Source organism: Oratosquilla oratoria, chromosome 32 (assembly GCF_046742065.1).
Source record: "Oratosquilla oratoria isolate Oo_2021 chromosome 32, ASM4674206v1, whole genome shotgun sequence".
NCBI classification, from domain to species: domain Eukaryota; kingdom Metazoa; phylum Arthropoda; class Malacostraca; order Stomatopoda; family Squillidae; genus Oratosquilla; species Oratosquilla oratoria.
The window spans coordinates 45,708,821-45,725,210 of NC_134808.1; the positions used below are offsets into that span (position 1 = coordinate 45,708,821).

The 16,390-nt window shown below is 51.2% G+C and overlaps 1 protein-coding gene across 2 annotated transcripts in view; it reads left to right on the forward strand.

Moving 5' to 3' along the window:
• N (neurogenic locus Notch protein) overlaps positions 1–14,344 on the forward strand; it is a 200,137-nt gene extending 185,793 nt beyond the window's left edge. For both annotated transcript variants that reach the window (XM_076172221.1, XM_076172222.1), the window contains 4 exons: positions 4,499–8,765; positions 9,025–9,148; positions 9,699–9,944; positions 10,410–14,344. In XM_076172221.1, coding sequence (XP_076028336.1) covers positions 4,499–8,765; positions 9,025–9,148; positions 9,699–9,944; positions 10,410–11,945 — 6,173 coding nt within the window. In that variant the 3' untranslated portion in view covers positions 11,946–14,344. The remainder of the gene's footprint in view (positions 1–4,498; positions 8,766–9,024; positions 9,149–9,698; positions 9,945–10,409) is intronic.
• Positions 14,345–16,390: the final 2,046 nt, after the last annotated feature.

Sequence of the window (16,390 nt, forward strand, 5' to 3'; positions counted from 1 at the left end):
GAAACCAAGCTGTACATGCATAGATTCACATTGTTTTTTTGTATATTGATGTGGAAAGACTGTTGACAGGTCTTGAGGTAGCTGGAAGATTTTTCCATTAAATCGATCTTGCAGATATAGCTTTCTACATTTAGAATGAGTAAGCACTTTTCTTCAACTAATAACCTTAACTTGTATGTAATGTACTGCCGCTATACCAAAAGTTCTTAAGAATTCTTGTTGCAAGTTTGAAGTCTCCCATACACATAACATCAGCGTCTATATTGTGCGTTTTTATCTCTACATTTTAGATCTTATCGCGTTGTTTATAGTGTCGGGTTCTTGGAGGGCTGGTTTTTGTGTAAAATGGATGGGTTGATTGATGATGCTTATTATGGTCTATTAATGTTATACTCGGCGTAATTTCTGCCGTGTTTCGAATGGGAATACTACACCCAGCGGTCGCGGGCCTTATGCAAGAGAGACCCATAGGGCAACGGGATTGATTGATTGACCCGCTCGGCCTCCAAATCCCCCTCTCTCTCTTCCCCTTTCTCTCTCCCTCCCTCTCTCTCTTCCCCTTTCTCTCTCTCTCCCTCTCCCCCCTTCTCTGACCCTCTCCCTCTCCCCCCTTCTCTGACCCTCTCCCCTCTTTCTCACTCTCTCTCTCTCTCTCTCTCTCTCTCTCACTCTCTCTCTCTCACTCTCTCTCTCTCACTCTCACTCTCTCACTCTCTCACTCTCACTCTCACTCTCACTCTCTCACTCTCTCATTCTCACTCTCCCGTTCCTTTCGTGCCGGTTGTTATTTTTCTTCTATACCTGCTATTGCCAGGATTTTTTTTTCTCTTCCTCCTCCTCTCCCTGTAGCTAAGGAGAGCTTCTTCCAAAATCTCTATTTTGGCCTCCTCTTCCCCCCTTCTCCCATTCTCCCCCTTCCCCCTCCCCCTCTCTATTTGGCTCTCATTCCCCCTCCCCCTTTCCGTTCCTTCCCATCTTACATGCCCTAAACTTCTCGAGGCAAACGCCAAAGAAATGTATATCATTAACGATCGGAAGGGTCTGTCTAGGGACACTGACCAGAAGAAAGTATATAAAGGGGCGTCACCACATTGATAGTGTTATGCAACACTCCCCCCCTTCCCCCCAAAACTAAATTCCTGCCTCAGTGTACCTCCAACTCCCCCCCCTTCCCCCACCCCTTGCCTTGTGCCTCTTCCTCTAGCCCGAGGCATCACAAACCTCTCTCTCCTTCTCTCTCTCCCTCTCTCCATCTCTATCTCTCTCTTCCTTCCCTCAGGCTTTCGGCCAATGGCAGGACAGCTTCTGCCGTGTACAGTTCGCGATTGGCGGTCGGAAAGGAAATGAGATGGGGTACTTGTGGGGAAGCCATTTGCTGGAATTTACGAATTATGATTGGTTGTTGCAGTGGTCAGGGCGGTATAATGAAGGGTATGGAGCCTTCCTTAGTGGCGGTCTGGGGTTTTAACATCCAGACAAACCCACCCCACCACCCCAACCACACTAAACACACTAAACACAGGCTCGGGTATACAGTATGCACGGCAAATGTGTACATATAAGGCAAATTATGCGCGCGCACACGGAGACACACAGGTATACATACACACATATGCATGCACATACATATACATACATACATACACGCGCGCGTGCACACGCGCACACACACAAACAAAAATACAATAATACAATAATTTAAGAACAGACTAGACGCTGAGAGATACAAAGACGGGTCACTGCGAGCGTAGCTCCCCTTCCCGTATAATACAACTAGGTAAATACACACACACACGGCCAGTTTTGATAAATGGAGGAAAAAAAAGACGAAACCCCACGAGCATTACAACCCCGGACTAGGTAAACACACACACACACTCGCTGGTTTAGTAAAGTAAATTAGTGGTTAATGTAAGGTCTGGGGTGCTCTGAGCAATATACCGCAGCGTGGTAGCGGGACCAGGGACCCCACGAGTGTAGGGCGGTGCGGGGTAGAGGTCAGCTGCCCAGGGGAGTTCTTCAATTGGGCGAAGTTACCTGGCAACCCTTGGGCGATAAAAGGATAGTCGAAATGGTTCAGCCGGGGTAGTTTTGATAGTTTCCATGATTTATCTATAAACTGACTGGCTGAGCGTGTTGGGGCGTCGCTACTTTTGGCAAAGTTCGAGGGGATGGTGGTTCGAATCCTGCCACCGGCGAAGTTGAATCATGGGCATGGTTTATTTAATTCCACGCTATAAAATCAAGTGAGGGGCACCGTTCTAGCCGCCTGATAGAGGGGAATTTGTGACGTTAAATCAAATCGCCAGGAGGCATGGTTAGTCTCCCGAGGTATTCAGACGATCTGTCTTGGATAACCGCGACCCCTGTGTCATCCGTCCACGGCCACCCGGTCGGCCCCCTGAATCACTCGAAAGAGATGTACATTCGGCACCCAAAGTCCGTCTCTTGAATTACACTTACTTGTGTCGCAATAATAAGATAATTTTCTGATAAAATTCCAGTAAAAATGCGCCAATCAATTGCAGGGTTTTTGGTATTTCGTGGTTGGTAACCAGTGATTCTGTCGTTGGGATCAGGTGGTAATGGACATGGAACTGCCTAGTGTAGGCCGTATGGTCTCTTGCAGTCTCCTTCATTCTTATGTACTTATAAGTCATAGGGGTGGTGATGAAGGAGAGAGAGAGAGAGAGAGAGAGAGAGAGAGGAACGGTAGAGAACACTCTCCAGTCAAACTAACACTGCGTGCCTCTGATCCGTAGGGTTGTCATTGAAGACCCCACCAGAAGTATCTGCCTGCATAAGGCTTCTTTGTAGGAGCGATGGCGGGACTTTTGGAGAAGACTGTATGTTATGACCGAAGGTGACGTCATGGGGTGTGACCAGATGCAGTCCCTGGCACGGTGACCATTTGGTCCGTCTGAGGGCGGGAGGACCACGGGTGGAACCAAGTTTTGACAGATCGAGACCCAGACAGAATAAAATCGCCTGGCGGCAGCCGGTCAAGTGTACAAGTCGATAGCAGTGGAAGAGAGGAGGAAGGGAAGAAGAGGATGAGAGGGAGAAGAGGAGGATGAGAGGGAGAAGAGGAGGAATAAGAGTAGGGGGATGAGGAAGGTGAAGAAGGGGTGGGAAGAGGGGGAGGAGGAGGAAGAATAGGGTGGAGGAGGAAGAATAGGGTGGAGGAGGAAGAGTAGGAAGAGGGGGATGCGGAGGAAGAGGAAGAGAAGGGGGATAGGGAAGAGTAGGAGTGGAGAGGAAGAGGAGGAGGATAGAGAAGAGGGGTGGGGAGGAAGAGGGGTTGGGGAGGAAGGGGGGATGGGGAGGGAGAGGAAGAGGAGGAGGAAAAGGTCCAATGCTAATTGTCTAGTCTTGAGGCGGTGGAGATGTGGTTAGCCCGCGTCACGACCCCACCACACTGCAGTGGACTGTGGCAAACGCTCTACCACACTACAACGCTCAAATCCCCCCTCCCCCCTACCTCATATGGAGCATCAGTCACACTGAATACGTGATTTTCAAAATGTTTACAGAAACCACTGGAAAATTAAAACTTAAACCGAACGATTTCGTCTATTAAGACATCTTCAGGGTACACAGCGAAACTAGGAAGACAGGAGGTTTTCTGTGTGTTTATTTCGATACATTATGTATTCTGGAAATGTCTTAATAAGCGAAAATGTTTGGGCTTCAGTTACTTCATTACCCAGTGGTTTCTGCATACTATGTATGTATATATATATATGTGTGTGTGTGTGTGTATTTAAGCTGATTGAAATCATCTGACATTGGTTAGAATAAAATGATAAAAATGTCATTGTCCCGAAGGAAATATATTAGTCGTCCCTCGCGGTGAACCATAAAAAATTGTCCCACTATTCTCTCAAGACCCCAATGTGGCCCGAAGGTGTCCTCCTGCCTCCAATCCTTGGTTGAATAAAATCATGTAGCGGCACTAGACTGAACAAAAACCTATAATACGTGACCGTGTGTGTGTGTGTGTGTGTGTGTGTGTGTGTGTGTGTGTGTGTGTGTGTGTGTGTGTGTGTGTGCGCGTGCGTGTGCGCGTGCGTGTGCGCGTGCGTGTGCGCGTGCGCGTGCGCGCTCGCGTGTTGTGTGCGCGCTCGCGTGTTGTGTGCGCGCGCACACGTGTGTATGTGTGTGTTTGTGTTTGCACAATTGTACGTCCCTTGCTTAAATATACACTGAAAACGTTGGGCCTCTGCAGAAATACGAAAAAAGGCTTGTCTTTGGCCATTTCGAGTTTCGATGCAGGGTGAGGAAGTATACAGGTTTTATTATATATAAGCAATATCAATGGAAAACTTTACTGGGTGGAGAACCTAGTGGTTTAATCATGGGACTGAAGCGCAAGTTCCCACCCTGCAGGGCGCCAGAGGGGACGAAGAGGAGGAAGAGGAGGAGGAGGAAGAAGAAGAGGAAGGGGAGGTTTCCCTTGGTACAAAGTTCATGGCGATATTCTTTGTTGTCTTTCCAGGCTACACGGGCCAGCACTGCGAGGTGGACGTGGAGGAGTGCCTCTCGATGCCCTGCCGCAACGGTGGCACTTGCGTGGACCACATCAACGACTACCGCTGCGTGTGCCCCATGGGCTTTACGGGTCGGCAGTGCGAGGCCGACATAGACGACTGTGTCTCACAGCCTTGCATGAACCTCGGGTCGTGCGTGGATCGCGTGGGCGGGTACACCTGCTCGTGCCAACCCGGGTTCACGGGGACCAACTGCCAGACGAACATCAACGAATGCGTCTCGTCTCCGTGTCGCCACGGCCAGTGCGTCGACGGGAACAACTCGTTCACGTGCGTGTGCTTCCCGGGGTACACGGGGCTCTTGTGCCACACGGAGATCGACGAGTGTGCCACGCGGCCGTGCCAGCACGGCGGCACGTGCAAGAACCGCGTCAACGGGTACAAATGCTTCTGTCCCGAGGGTACGACGGGGCCTCGATGCGAGTACAACGTCAACGAGTGCTTCAACAACCCGTGCAGGAACGGCGCCACCTGTGAGGACGGCATCAACAAGTACACGTGCAACTGCGCCGCCGGGTTCACGGGCCGACACTGCGAGACGAACATCAACGAGTGCGCGTCCTCGCCCTGCGCCAACGGCGGCGTCTGCATCGACCTCGTCAACTCGTACAAGTGCGAATGCCCCTCCGGGTACTACGACGCTCGATGCCTCTCGAATGTGAACGAGTGTGCCGACGACCCGTGCCAGAACGGCGGCACCTGCTACGACGACGTCAACCGGTTCAACTGCAAGTGCCCCCCGGGTTTCACGGGCCACCGTTGCGAGCACGAGATCGACGAGTGCCAGTCCAACCCGTGCCAGCACGGTGGCACGTGCCACGACCTCCTCAATGACTACTCGTGCTCCTGCCCGGCCGGGTACACTGGGCACAACTGCGAGACAAACATCGACGACTGCCTCACCCGGCCCTGTCGCAACGGGGGCACCTGCATCGACCTGGTCGACTCGTACAAGTGCGTGTGTGAGGTCCCCTTCACGGGGCTCAACTGCCAGACCCGCATGGACCCCTGCTCGCCAAACAAGTGCCGCCACGGGGCTCGCTGCACCCCCACGGCCAACTTCCTCGACTTCATCTGCGAGTGCGACCTCGGGTACACGGGGCGCCTCTGCGACGAGGACATCAACGAGTGCGGCGAGTCGCCCTCGCCCTGCAAGAACGGCGCCACGTGCCACAACACGAACGGTTCGTACACGTGTGAGTGCGCCGTGGGCTACGAGGGCCGCGAGTGCACGACCAACACGAACGACTGTGCCTCGCACCCGTGCCGCAACGGCGCCACCTGCCTGGACGGCATCGGCGAGTACACGTGCCTCTGCGTCGACGGCTTCGGCGGGCGCAACTGCGAGGAGGACCTAGACGAGTGCACCTCCAACCCGTGCCAGAACGGCGCCAAGTGCAAGGACTACGTCAACTCGTACACGTGCCGCTGCCCCAGCGGGTTCTCGGGCACCAACTGCGAGACCAACGACGAGGACTGCACCAAGTCTTCGTGCATGAACAACGGTCGCTGCATTGACGGCATCAACAACTACACCTGCGTCTGCCAGCCGGGTTTCACAGGCTCCCACTGCCAGTACCACATCAACGAGTGCGACTCGAACCCGTGCAAGAACGGGGGCACCTGCAACGACCAGGTGAGCGACTTCACCTGTCACTGCCCCTACGGGTACACCGGCAGGAGGTGCGAGCAGGTCATCGACTGGTGCAGCCGGTCGCCGTGCCTCAACCGGGGTCGGTGCGAGCAGACGGGCAGCCGGTACAGGTGCGTGTGTCCTCAGGGCTGGACGGGCCTGCAGTGCGACGTAGAGACTGTGTCCTGCGACGTGGCCGCCTCCCGGCGCGGCGTCAAGGTCTCGGACCTGTGCGCCAACGGAGGAACCTGCCACAACGTCGGGAACACCCACAGGTGCAACTGTACCGTCGGGTACACGGGGTCCTACTGCAAGGAGGAGATCAACGAGTGCGACTCGCAGCCCTGCATGAACGGCGCCACCTGCAGCAACCACATCGGGAGTTACACGTGTTCGTGCCGGCCGGGTTTCCAGGGGCTCAACTGCGAGTACAACATCGATGACTGCAAGCCCAACAACCCGTGCCAGAACCACGGCGTGTGCCACGACCACATCAACGAGTTCATGTGCTCCTGCCCGCACGGCACACTGGGCAAACTGTGCGAGATCAACGTCAACGACTGCTACGCGGGCGCGTGCCACAACAACGGTACCTGCGTGGACAAGGTGGGCGGGTTCGAGTGCCGGTGCCGTGCCGGCTACGTGGGCACCCGCTGCGAGGGCGACGTCAACGAGTGCCTCTCGAACCCCTGCCACCCGGAGGGCACCCAGGACTGCGTGCAGCTGGTCAACAACTACCGCTGCAATTGCAAACCGGGATTCATGGGTCGACACTGCGAGTCCCGGCGAGACTTCTGCGCCGAGGCGCCGTGCCAACACGGAGGCGTCTGCTCCAACATCGAAGGCGGGTTCTCGTGCGTGTGTCGGGAGGGTTACAGCGGGAGCTCGTGCGAGGTTCCCGCCAACCTCTGCGACTCGTCCCCGTGCCATCCTGACCACGAGTGCCGCGCCTACGAGAACAGGGTCGACTGCGTCAAGAGGCAGCCCAGGAATCCGTGCGCCTCCAACCCATGCACCCATGGAGGTCAGTGTATGGACCGCATCTCCCACTTCGAGTGCCAGTGCCCGCCCAAGTGGAACGGCGCCCGGTGCCAGATCAACGACCCCTTCTTCAAGGGCGGCCTCGGGAGGAACAACCACACGGTCGACAGCCTGATCGAGCGGGACAGACATCTCGAGGAGTGCCGAAGGAACAACTGCCGGGAGAAGAACGGGAACGGCGTGTGCGACGAAGAGTGCGACACGTACTTCTGCGACTACGACGGGTACGATTGCACCTTGGGGCGCGACCCGTGGGAGCACTGCACGGCCAGCATCAAGTGCTGGCAGGTCTTCAAGAACGACGAGTGCGACGCAGAGTGCAACAACGCTGAGTGTCTGTACGACGGCCTGGACTGTCAGCCCCCGAGGGAGGCCTGCAACCCGATCTACGACTCCTACTGCGCCATGAACTACGCCAACGGCCATTGCGACCCGGGTTGCAACAGCAGGGAGTGCGTGTGGGACGGCCTCGACTGCGAGGCCGAACCCCCGAGACGGATCGAGGGCGCCCTCCAGGTCTTCGTGCGCCTGGACGAGGCCACCTTCAGGCAGAACAAGAGGGCGCTGATGCGAGAGCTGAGCGGGAACTTCGGGCTGCACTTCACCGTGCAACAGAACCCACAGGGCGAGGACATGGTCTTCCCGGGGGTCGTTAACGACTACCAGGGCGTCTACGTGTACCTCAACGTGATGATGCGCGCCTGCATCAACGGGACCTCCGTCACGGGGCCCATCTGCTTCTCCCCGCCGGGGATGGACCAAGTGGCCAACATGCTCGCCGGGAGCCCCGACAGAGCCCCCAACATCCAGATGGTCAAACCCGTCTACTCCCCGGAAGGCCCTCCGGAGTACATCTACGTGATCGTCGGCGTCATCTTCGTCATGGTCTTCATGGGCACCGTCCTGATGGTCATCACCAACAACCGGAAGCGCGCGCGGGGCATCACGTGGTTCCCCGAAGGGTTCTTCCCGAAGTACGCTACCTCGACGTCCTCCTCGGAACCGGCGAGACGCAAGGGCCCCGACGGGCAGGAAATGTGCAACTTCAACAAGAACATGCCCGCTAACCACCTAGGCGATATGGACGCGAACGACAACCAGCTGGGCCCTGGGATGATGCAGGGGCCCATAGGGGACTGGTCCGACGACGACAGCGAACACCCGCCCACCAAGCGAAGCCGCCACGACCCCGCCTTCGTCACGGACCAGACACGCGTCGGAGAGTACGACGACAACGACCCGCGGGTCTGGACCCAGCAGCATCTGGATGCGGCCGACATCAAGAACCCGGACCTGCTGGCCCTGACGCCGCCTCAACTAGAACAGGAAGAGCAGCGAGGCAATGACGTGGACCCCCGTGGCCCCATGGGCCTGACGCCCCTCATGATCGCGTCCTACCGCGGGGGAGGCCTCGAGAGCTACACCGACGAAGACGACGAAGACGGGTCGGCGGCCGTGATCCAGGAGCTTATTGCACAGGGCGCTAAACTGAACGCAACCATGGATAGAACCGGCGAGACGTCGCTCCATCTTGCTGCAAGGTGAGTGGGAGCAAGTTTTGTCACTGGGTTTTGTTCTATTCACAGTCATGCTAAACCAAATATTGTTCCTTGTACCTTTGAGTAACTGAATACTTAGTGTTTGGCATAGTGAATTTTACTCTCGAAGCTCAAATTTCGCATTGTAATCTAATGGTATTCCTTGCAAGAACACATAGTATGTGTGTTCTCAGTCTTTGTTATTGAAATATCACATTCTTGGGTAAGAAATTTTGTTATTCATAGACCATGTTTTTTACAGATATGCACGAGCAGATGCAGCCAAGCGACTGCTAGACGCGAAGGCAGACGCCAATGCCCAGGATGCAACAGGACGAACACCCCTCCATGCTGCAGTGGCTGCAGATGCTCAGGGAGTTTTCCAGGTAGGGCCCCCCCCCCAAAAAAAAAAAAAAAAAAAAAAAATTATAGTCAGGTCAGATCGAGAGAGATTTGGTATCACAAAGACGTACAACAGTCAAGTGACTTGACTTGTGTGCCCTGGTAATGCCATAATGGTAGTTTTCTTTCAAAGTGAACAGACCTTTAGTCCTTTGAACCTTGGCCTTATGTACTTTGTAAGGAGATAATGTATCCATAGGACAGTGTTTGTGTGATACCAAAAGACCCTTGTGTGCTGGTGGTATAATTGAAAGCGTACTAATCTCGCATTCGCTTAGTTGTGAGTTTGAACCCAGTGCTCATCTCTGATACCCAACAGTGATTGTTATTTGCCCCAACAGTCCAAGCACACAAGGCAAAGGTGACGGCTTTGGCTGCAGTTAAGTGCCTCCTGGCATAGGCTCCTTAACGTCTTTTCCCCTTGTAAGGGGTGTGGCCTAGTCAAGGCATATTATCCCTCCCTTGCAAATGTTATTAATATATAATTTTCTCATTCATTGGGAATGTTATCAACATTAAATTTTCTTTCTTCAGATCCTCCTCAGAAACCGCAGCACAGACCTGAATGCCAAGATGAACGACGGCACAACGCCACTCATCTTAGCAGCACGTCTTGCCATCGAAGGTATGGTGGAAGACCTCATCAACGCAGACGCCGACATCAATGCTGCCGATGACCATGGCAAGACAGCACTCCATTGGGCTGCTGCAGTGAACAATGTCGAAGCTGTGCAGATTCTGTTAGCCCATGGGGCCAACCGAGATGCACAAGACAGTAAGGTCAGTATTAAAGTCCTTGACGGTATTCTTAAACCATTTTCATCCATTGTAGGGGTGAATGGAGAATGGTATGGAGGATGCTGTGATGCGTGAGAGGGAGTGGGTGCGGGATGGGAGGTGAGGGAGTATGTGTGAGAAATAAATTGATGCAGCCCAAAGGGATTTCTCCCCATCTTCTCCTTTTCTACATGAGGGAACAGAGAGGGGAGGGGTTGCCAATTTAATGAAGCAGCCTTGCTGTGGATGTGCTGTGTCTTGTGACTGCTTTTGCCCCAGGGCAGTGGGCGAGATGCAGGGATGGCCACATGTTAGTGATGGAATGAGTAGGAGTAGTTTTTATGCCTTTGTTTTTCGGCTACCTCCCTTGTAAGGGGGAAAAAGCCTTTGGTATATGTATGTATGATGTATGTAAAAATGCGTACAAAACATGTGGTACAAGTGTTCACACTCATTCTCTTTTTACAGGACGAGACAGCTCTATTCCTGGCTGCACGCGAAGGCAGTTACGAGGCCTGCAAGGTGCTGCTGGACCACTTCACCAACCGCGACATCACTGACAACATGGAAAGGTTGCCCGAAGACGTTGCCAACGAGAGGCTCCACCACGACATTGTGAGATTACTCCGTGAACACCATCCCCGATCACCACAGATGGCCCACGTGGTTACGACCTCACAGATGGTCCAGTCTCCTGGAACCCTGATGGCTGGTGCACAACAGGGAATGCCTCAGTCCAATGCAAGAGGAAACACACAGTCGCGTTCCAAGGCACGCAGACCCAAGTCTCAGCTGGTGGCTATGCCCTGCAATCCAGTGAGCCCAGAGACTGAAGCTGCCGCTGCTGCTGCAGCCGCCAATGCGTCCATCCGCCGGAGCTCGAGTGTGAAGAAGAAGAGAGACAATCAAGGCCCGACCATGGAGGCCCAGACTCAGCTGACTGCTTTGGATAGCAACACTCAGGCTGCCTTGGAGGCCAACTTGTTTGCGACTGCTCTCGGGTCCCAGATGGGCCACCACACCATCAGCAGGCACTTCCCCGAGCTCGCCACCGTGGTTGGCGTGAAACAACCCCCATCCTACGAGGAATGCATGAAGGGCGCAGCCTCCATGACCAACCTGAGTCAGTTGCCAGGTGCGTCCTCGGCGCCACAGGACATAGACCACAATCCGTTCAGTTTCAGCAATATGATGAACATGGGCGGTGTGGTACATCAGCGCCAGCAGTCCATGCCGGCCACTTTCTCTCCACCTGCCAGCCAGAATTTGTCACCTCCCCAGCATCTCACACCACCGCACTCCTCTCCCCACTACACACTGTCCCCCATGGGACATCACCAGTCCCCTCCTGTGACCTCACCGGTCAAGATGCGACCCAATCTACCAACGTCTCCGACACACATGGCAGCCCTTCGCCAGGCCACGGCCTCGTCGGGGTTTGAGTTCCCCACTGTGACGACTGCAGGGCCGAGCTATACTGCCACTATGCACCAGCATCAGCAGCCACAGCAAGTGCCACAGCAACAAGTGCCACAGCAGCAGCAGGCACAGCAACAACCACCTCAGCCACAGCAGCAGCCACAGCCACAACCACAGCCACCACCTCAGCCACAGCCTCAGCAACAGCAGCAACCACAGCAGCAGCAACAGCAGCAGCCACAGCAGCCGCAGCAGCAGCAACAAGCGCAGATGTTCTACGCGCATTATCCCACGCCGCCGTCGCAGCACTCGGGGGTAGAGGCGACGCCTCAGCACGCAGTGGCAACGACAACGCATGATGCGTACCCAACACCGTCTCCCGAATCTCCAGGGCAATGGTCGTCTGCATCGCCACACAGCCAGAGTGACTGGTCCGAGGGTGTGCACTCGCCTTCTGGACCAGCACACCCTCCCCCACACCATCACGCCTCTCTATATCAGGCCGCGGCTGCTGTAGGAGTGAGTCAAGCCAACCAGCAGACATTGGGTGTGCCACAAGCCACACAGGGATCCATCTATATCTAGTGACACGGTGAGGGAGGGGGGTTGTTGTGTGTGTGGGACAAGCCAGGACTGACTGACTGCCAGAAAATGTGCACAGCCCAGCTCCTCCTGTGGTTTAGTTCTGGAAGCAAGGGACACCAGCGGTGCTTTGCCCAGTGTGTGTTAGTGTATGCCAGTGAGCACGGACACTGCAGTGTTGTACATAGCACAGAAAGTAAGTGCAGGAAAGGTGGCGAAAATGAACAAGAGCTACTCTGGTAATGAAACTCAATGTAACACGTATACAGTTGTAGCCCTCATCCAGTATTGTACATTTCCCCATCACTGGTATGCAATATAGTGGTAATGCTTAAGACATAATTTAATATTGGAGATTTTATAAGTTGATGGATTGGCCTTCGATACTCTCGCCTTGACAAAGCACCATTCGGCACGGATCACCTTGGCACAAGTGTTGCACACGTGCATGTATCTTGTCCGTGTTAGGCTGTATACCATACGAAATTTTCAGGTGCAAAGTTTGTACATTTTCCCTGCATTAATCGCTTCCGTCTAATGCTGCTCGGCAGGTTTCGGCAGACTGGAGACAAATTAGGGTCTTGATTGATCAAGATCTCATTCTGTCCCAGGTCTACCCCCTTCAGATGGAGAAAATTGGTGTTAACTAGAACAAAATTTGTAAAGGCATTACTGTAGTCAAAGGAGCTAGCTAACAGGACAGCAAGAGCCCTTTCTGCACAATGTCTAACCCCAAGCTGAGTGAAATTGTTTGGTGTATGTATGTATTAAGCTACCTACCCGTAAAAGAGGAACACTTCTTTTGGTACATGAATGTATGTGTAGATTTGTGGTCTTCTCCATACAAGGGAAAGATGACAGAGTCAAAGAACCAAAAAAGACTAATTTATCTGCCCCTCCCATTGCACCCTAGGGATGAAGAAAGCTGCCTTCTCTCTTTCAGATTGCTTGGGTCAAATGCAGTGCAGTGAGGCACAGGTCTGTCACAGAGGGGTTTGACAGCCAAAACCATGTGGAAGAGCTTTGTCTTGCTGCACAACCCAAGCAATGTGGTTGTGAAGACAAGACAACCCTCCCTTGAAGTGCCAAGATGGGAGGTGAGGGCAAATGGCCTTTTTTGGTGTGGTCGTGTGCTTTGACATTGGTGCATGTTTGTTGGGTGCAAACTGGTACAAGATAATTGGTGCAAGCCAACAAGCCACAGCAAAATCTGTAGAGACATCATTGTAGTAATAGGGTTAAAAGATACAACTTTTACTAAATAAAAGTATATAGGTGCTGCGCATTCTGCTGACTACTATGCAGTGCACAGTAAGCATACAGATAACAGGGATGATTTCATACACCTGTTTGTATGTGGTGTATGCTGCACAGGGTATGCTGTCAGGCACAGTTATGCTGCAGGAATCAACAAGGCCATATTTCATGAATGAAGCTTGTCAAGGCGAAATAGTTCCGTCAGCTCGACTTTAGGATGACCATATGTGATATGTTATTTAGTATATGAATTTTATGACGTGTTCGTATTAAGGCTTTTCAACGATCATGTAGTATAGAGTCGTGAGGTCGATCTCTGTAGGGTATCTTAAAAATTTTCATGATATTTTTATAGGATACTTGATATCTCCCATTTGTGTTCAGATAGTGATGGAATAAATCATGAGAATGCAAACAGGTATATTCAATTGAGAAATATGAACAAATATATGAATTTCATTTCGATATAGTACGAGTAATTTTCATTCATGACAATTTTTTTATTACATATTTAAATATTTTCTTTTTTCACAAAGAACATTCATTTGAGACGAGTAAAATTGGTTTAGCATTTACTCTCATTTGTTTTTATATTAGAGTTCAAGTTACTTTGCACATAAGTATTTGTTGTATGGACATATGTACGAAAGTGTGTGTATATGTATACTTGGGACATCTTTATATATGCAGTTCTGCATATATAATGTAAATGTCTTGGGTAAGTGTATATAAGTGTGTATGCCTATGTATATATGTGTATGTATGTGCATAATAAGCACCTGGACATGTTTGGTATTGCAGCTCAAAACCCATACCTCCTGATAAGACACTGCATAATATGAAAAGAGTGACCATGTTCTCCATCTTGCGAGGCAGCACCAATTTGGTAGTTGTGCGGTGGACCGAAATTTACATTTGACCTTGATGCCCCGTCCCAACTGATATTTACTGCAACTAACCGGCTCTTTATTAAGTTCTATTATGTAAAGCAGATAAATGTATGCTTGTACTTCTCCTCTTCAGCTTTCATTCTTTGCTTTGTACCTGTGCTGTTTATATGCTGACTGCAGGGTATTTAGTGTCCATATGTACGAGACTTTTTTACCGACGATAAAGACCCCCCAGTGGATTTTTTTTGTTTTTTTAACGAAACAATCAAAAGCAGTTCATGTTGCTTGTGTTGACTTTGCGGCAAAGATGGGAAGAAATAGTGGTTTGATGGGAAGGTATTCTCATTGGGTTGAGGAGGCAGCACCACCACCTGTGTGTACTAAATGTGGGCTCTCTGCATGCTACCTGTTCAAGTACAAGGTAATCCCCCATCTTCTGTGCCTGTGGGTGTTTGCAAGCCCAATATATTTTGTTATGTTTACCGTGTACATATGATAGGCTAAGAATAGTATGCATGAAGGTTCGGAGGTGTCACGAGACTGTATGTACAGCAGATGGTTCTCCGCCAGAGGATTGACGGAAACTCAAAGGAATCGAGAGTCGAAATTGTGAATCTGTATGAATGTTTAAATTGAATAAACGACATTTTGTATACAACAATAGTTTGTTTACCCATTTGGTTCTTTGTTTACAACTGCTTGTGGATTGACCTTGTTTCCAGTCCACTTAGAGAGTTCTGTATTTGAGAAACTAATGAGAAAAGGCTTGAGGGATTAGGATGGGTGGCAAGAAATATGACATGAATGAAAGTATTTGTGAATAGACTGGATCAGGAGAAAGATTAGAGAAGGCCAGTCAAAGGTGCTTTGGTCATGTGATGAGAATGGATGGAGTGGGAAATATCAGGTCTTCCCAAGGGGTCACGAGGTAATGGACGATATTACCATTTTGACAATAGTAACCAGCACTTCCATCCTTGGGGGACAACACCACACCAGAGGTGGTAAAGGAGAGACATATATATACCAAAGGATTTTTCCCCCTTACAAGGGAGGTAACCAAAAAGAAAAAGGCATAAAAACCATTCCCACCCATTCCATCCCTAATATACTCCACTCCCCTCCACCCTCCCTCTTGGCACCTCCTGGATGATGGGTCATCCCTGCATCTTGTCCACTGCCCTGGGTCAGAGGCAGTGTTGCAAGACACAGCAGACAAAGGAGAGACTTAAAGAAGGGAAATAACACAACAAAGAGACAGAACAAAGTAATGTCGAAGCACATTGATAAAATTAGACTTAAAACCCACTTTCGGAAAAGAAGAGACGAAAGTAGAAAGTTCTGTATATTTCGATCACTATCTGTGATCTTCTCCAATCTGCTGAAGAGGATCACAGATAGTGATCGAAATATACGGAACTTTCTACTTTTATCTCTTCTTTTTCGAAAGTGGATTTTAAGTATGATAGGGATATAAATTCGGAGCTGTGTGACTGGTCCATAAGGATATCACTAAAGTCTCAAACATAAACTGCATAAGATACATCAGCTGCTTTTTCTCCCTTACAAGGGAGGCAGCCAAAGTCAAAGGCATAAATCCTTTCTCAGCCATTTTGTCCCCACATACTCCACTCCCATTCACCACCTCTCCCTCCCTGTTTTCTTGACTCCTCCTGGATGACAGGTCATCCCTGCATCTTGTCCACTGCCCTGGATCAGGAGCAATGTAGCAAAAAGCAGCACATCCATAGCAATACCACCTCATATAATTGGCGACTCCCTTCTCTGTTCCCTCATGCAGAAAAAGAGAAAACAGAGAGAAATCACTTCAGGCTGTGTCAAAATATCATTCACACATACTCCCTTGCCCACCCCTCCATCCCCCACCCACTCCCTTCCATGCATCACAGAATCATTCATACACAATCATTCTTCACTCGACTCTATCTTCTGCCTTCTCCCTTCCTTCCTCAACAGACATTCCCCTCTTTCCCAATGCCCCTTTTACCCCATCCATCTCATCCTTGGTTACCTCTGCCTTCCACACCTCTTTTAATCTTTCTTCACTCATTCTTTCCATGTGTCCAAACCACTCCAATACTCTTTCATCAACCCTATCTCCCAACTCCTTTTCCACCCCTGTTCTCCACCTCACCTTGTTTCTCACTCTATCCAGTCTAGTTACTTCCATACTTATCATCTCAAACACATTTAAACTCTTGTTCTCTTATGTTCCACATTTCTGCCCCCATACAGTGCTGTCGGCACAACCCTTCATACAATCTCTTAGCATCCATTCCC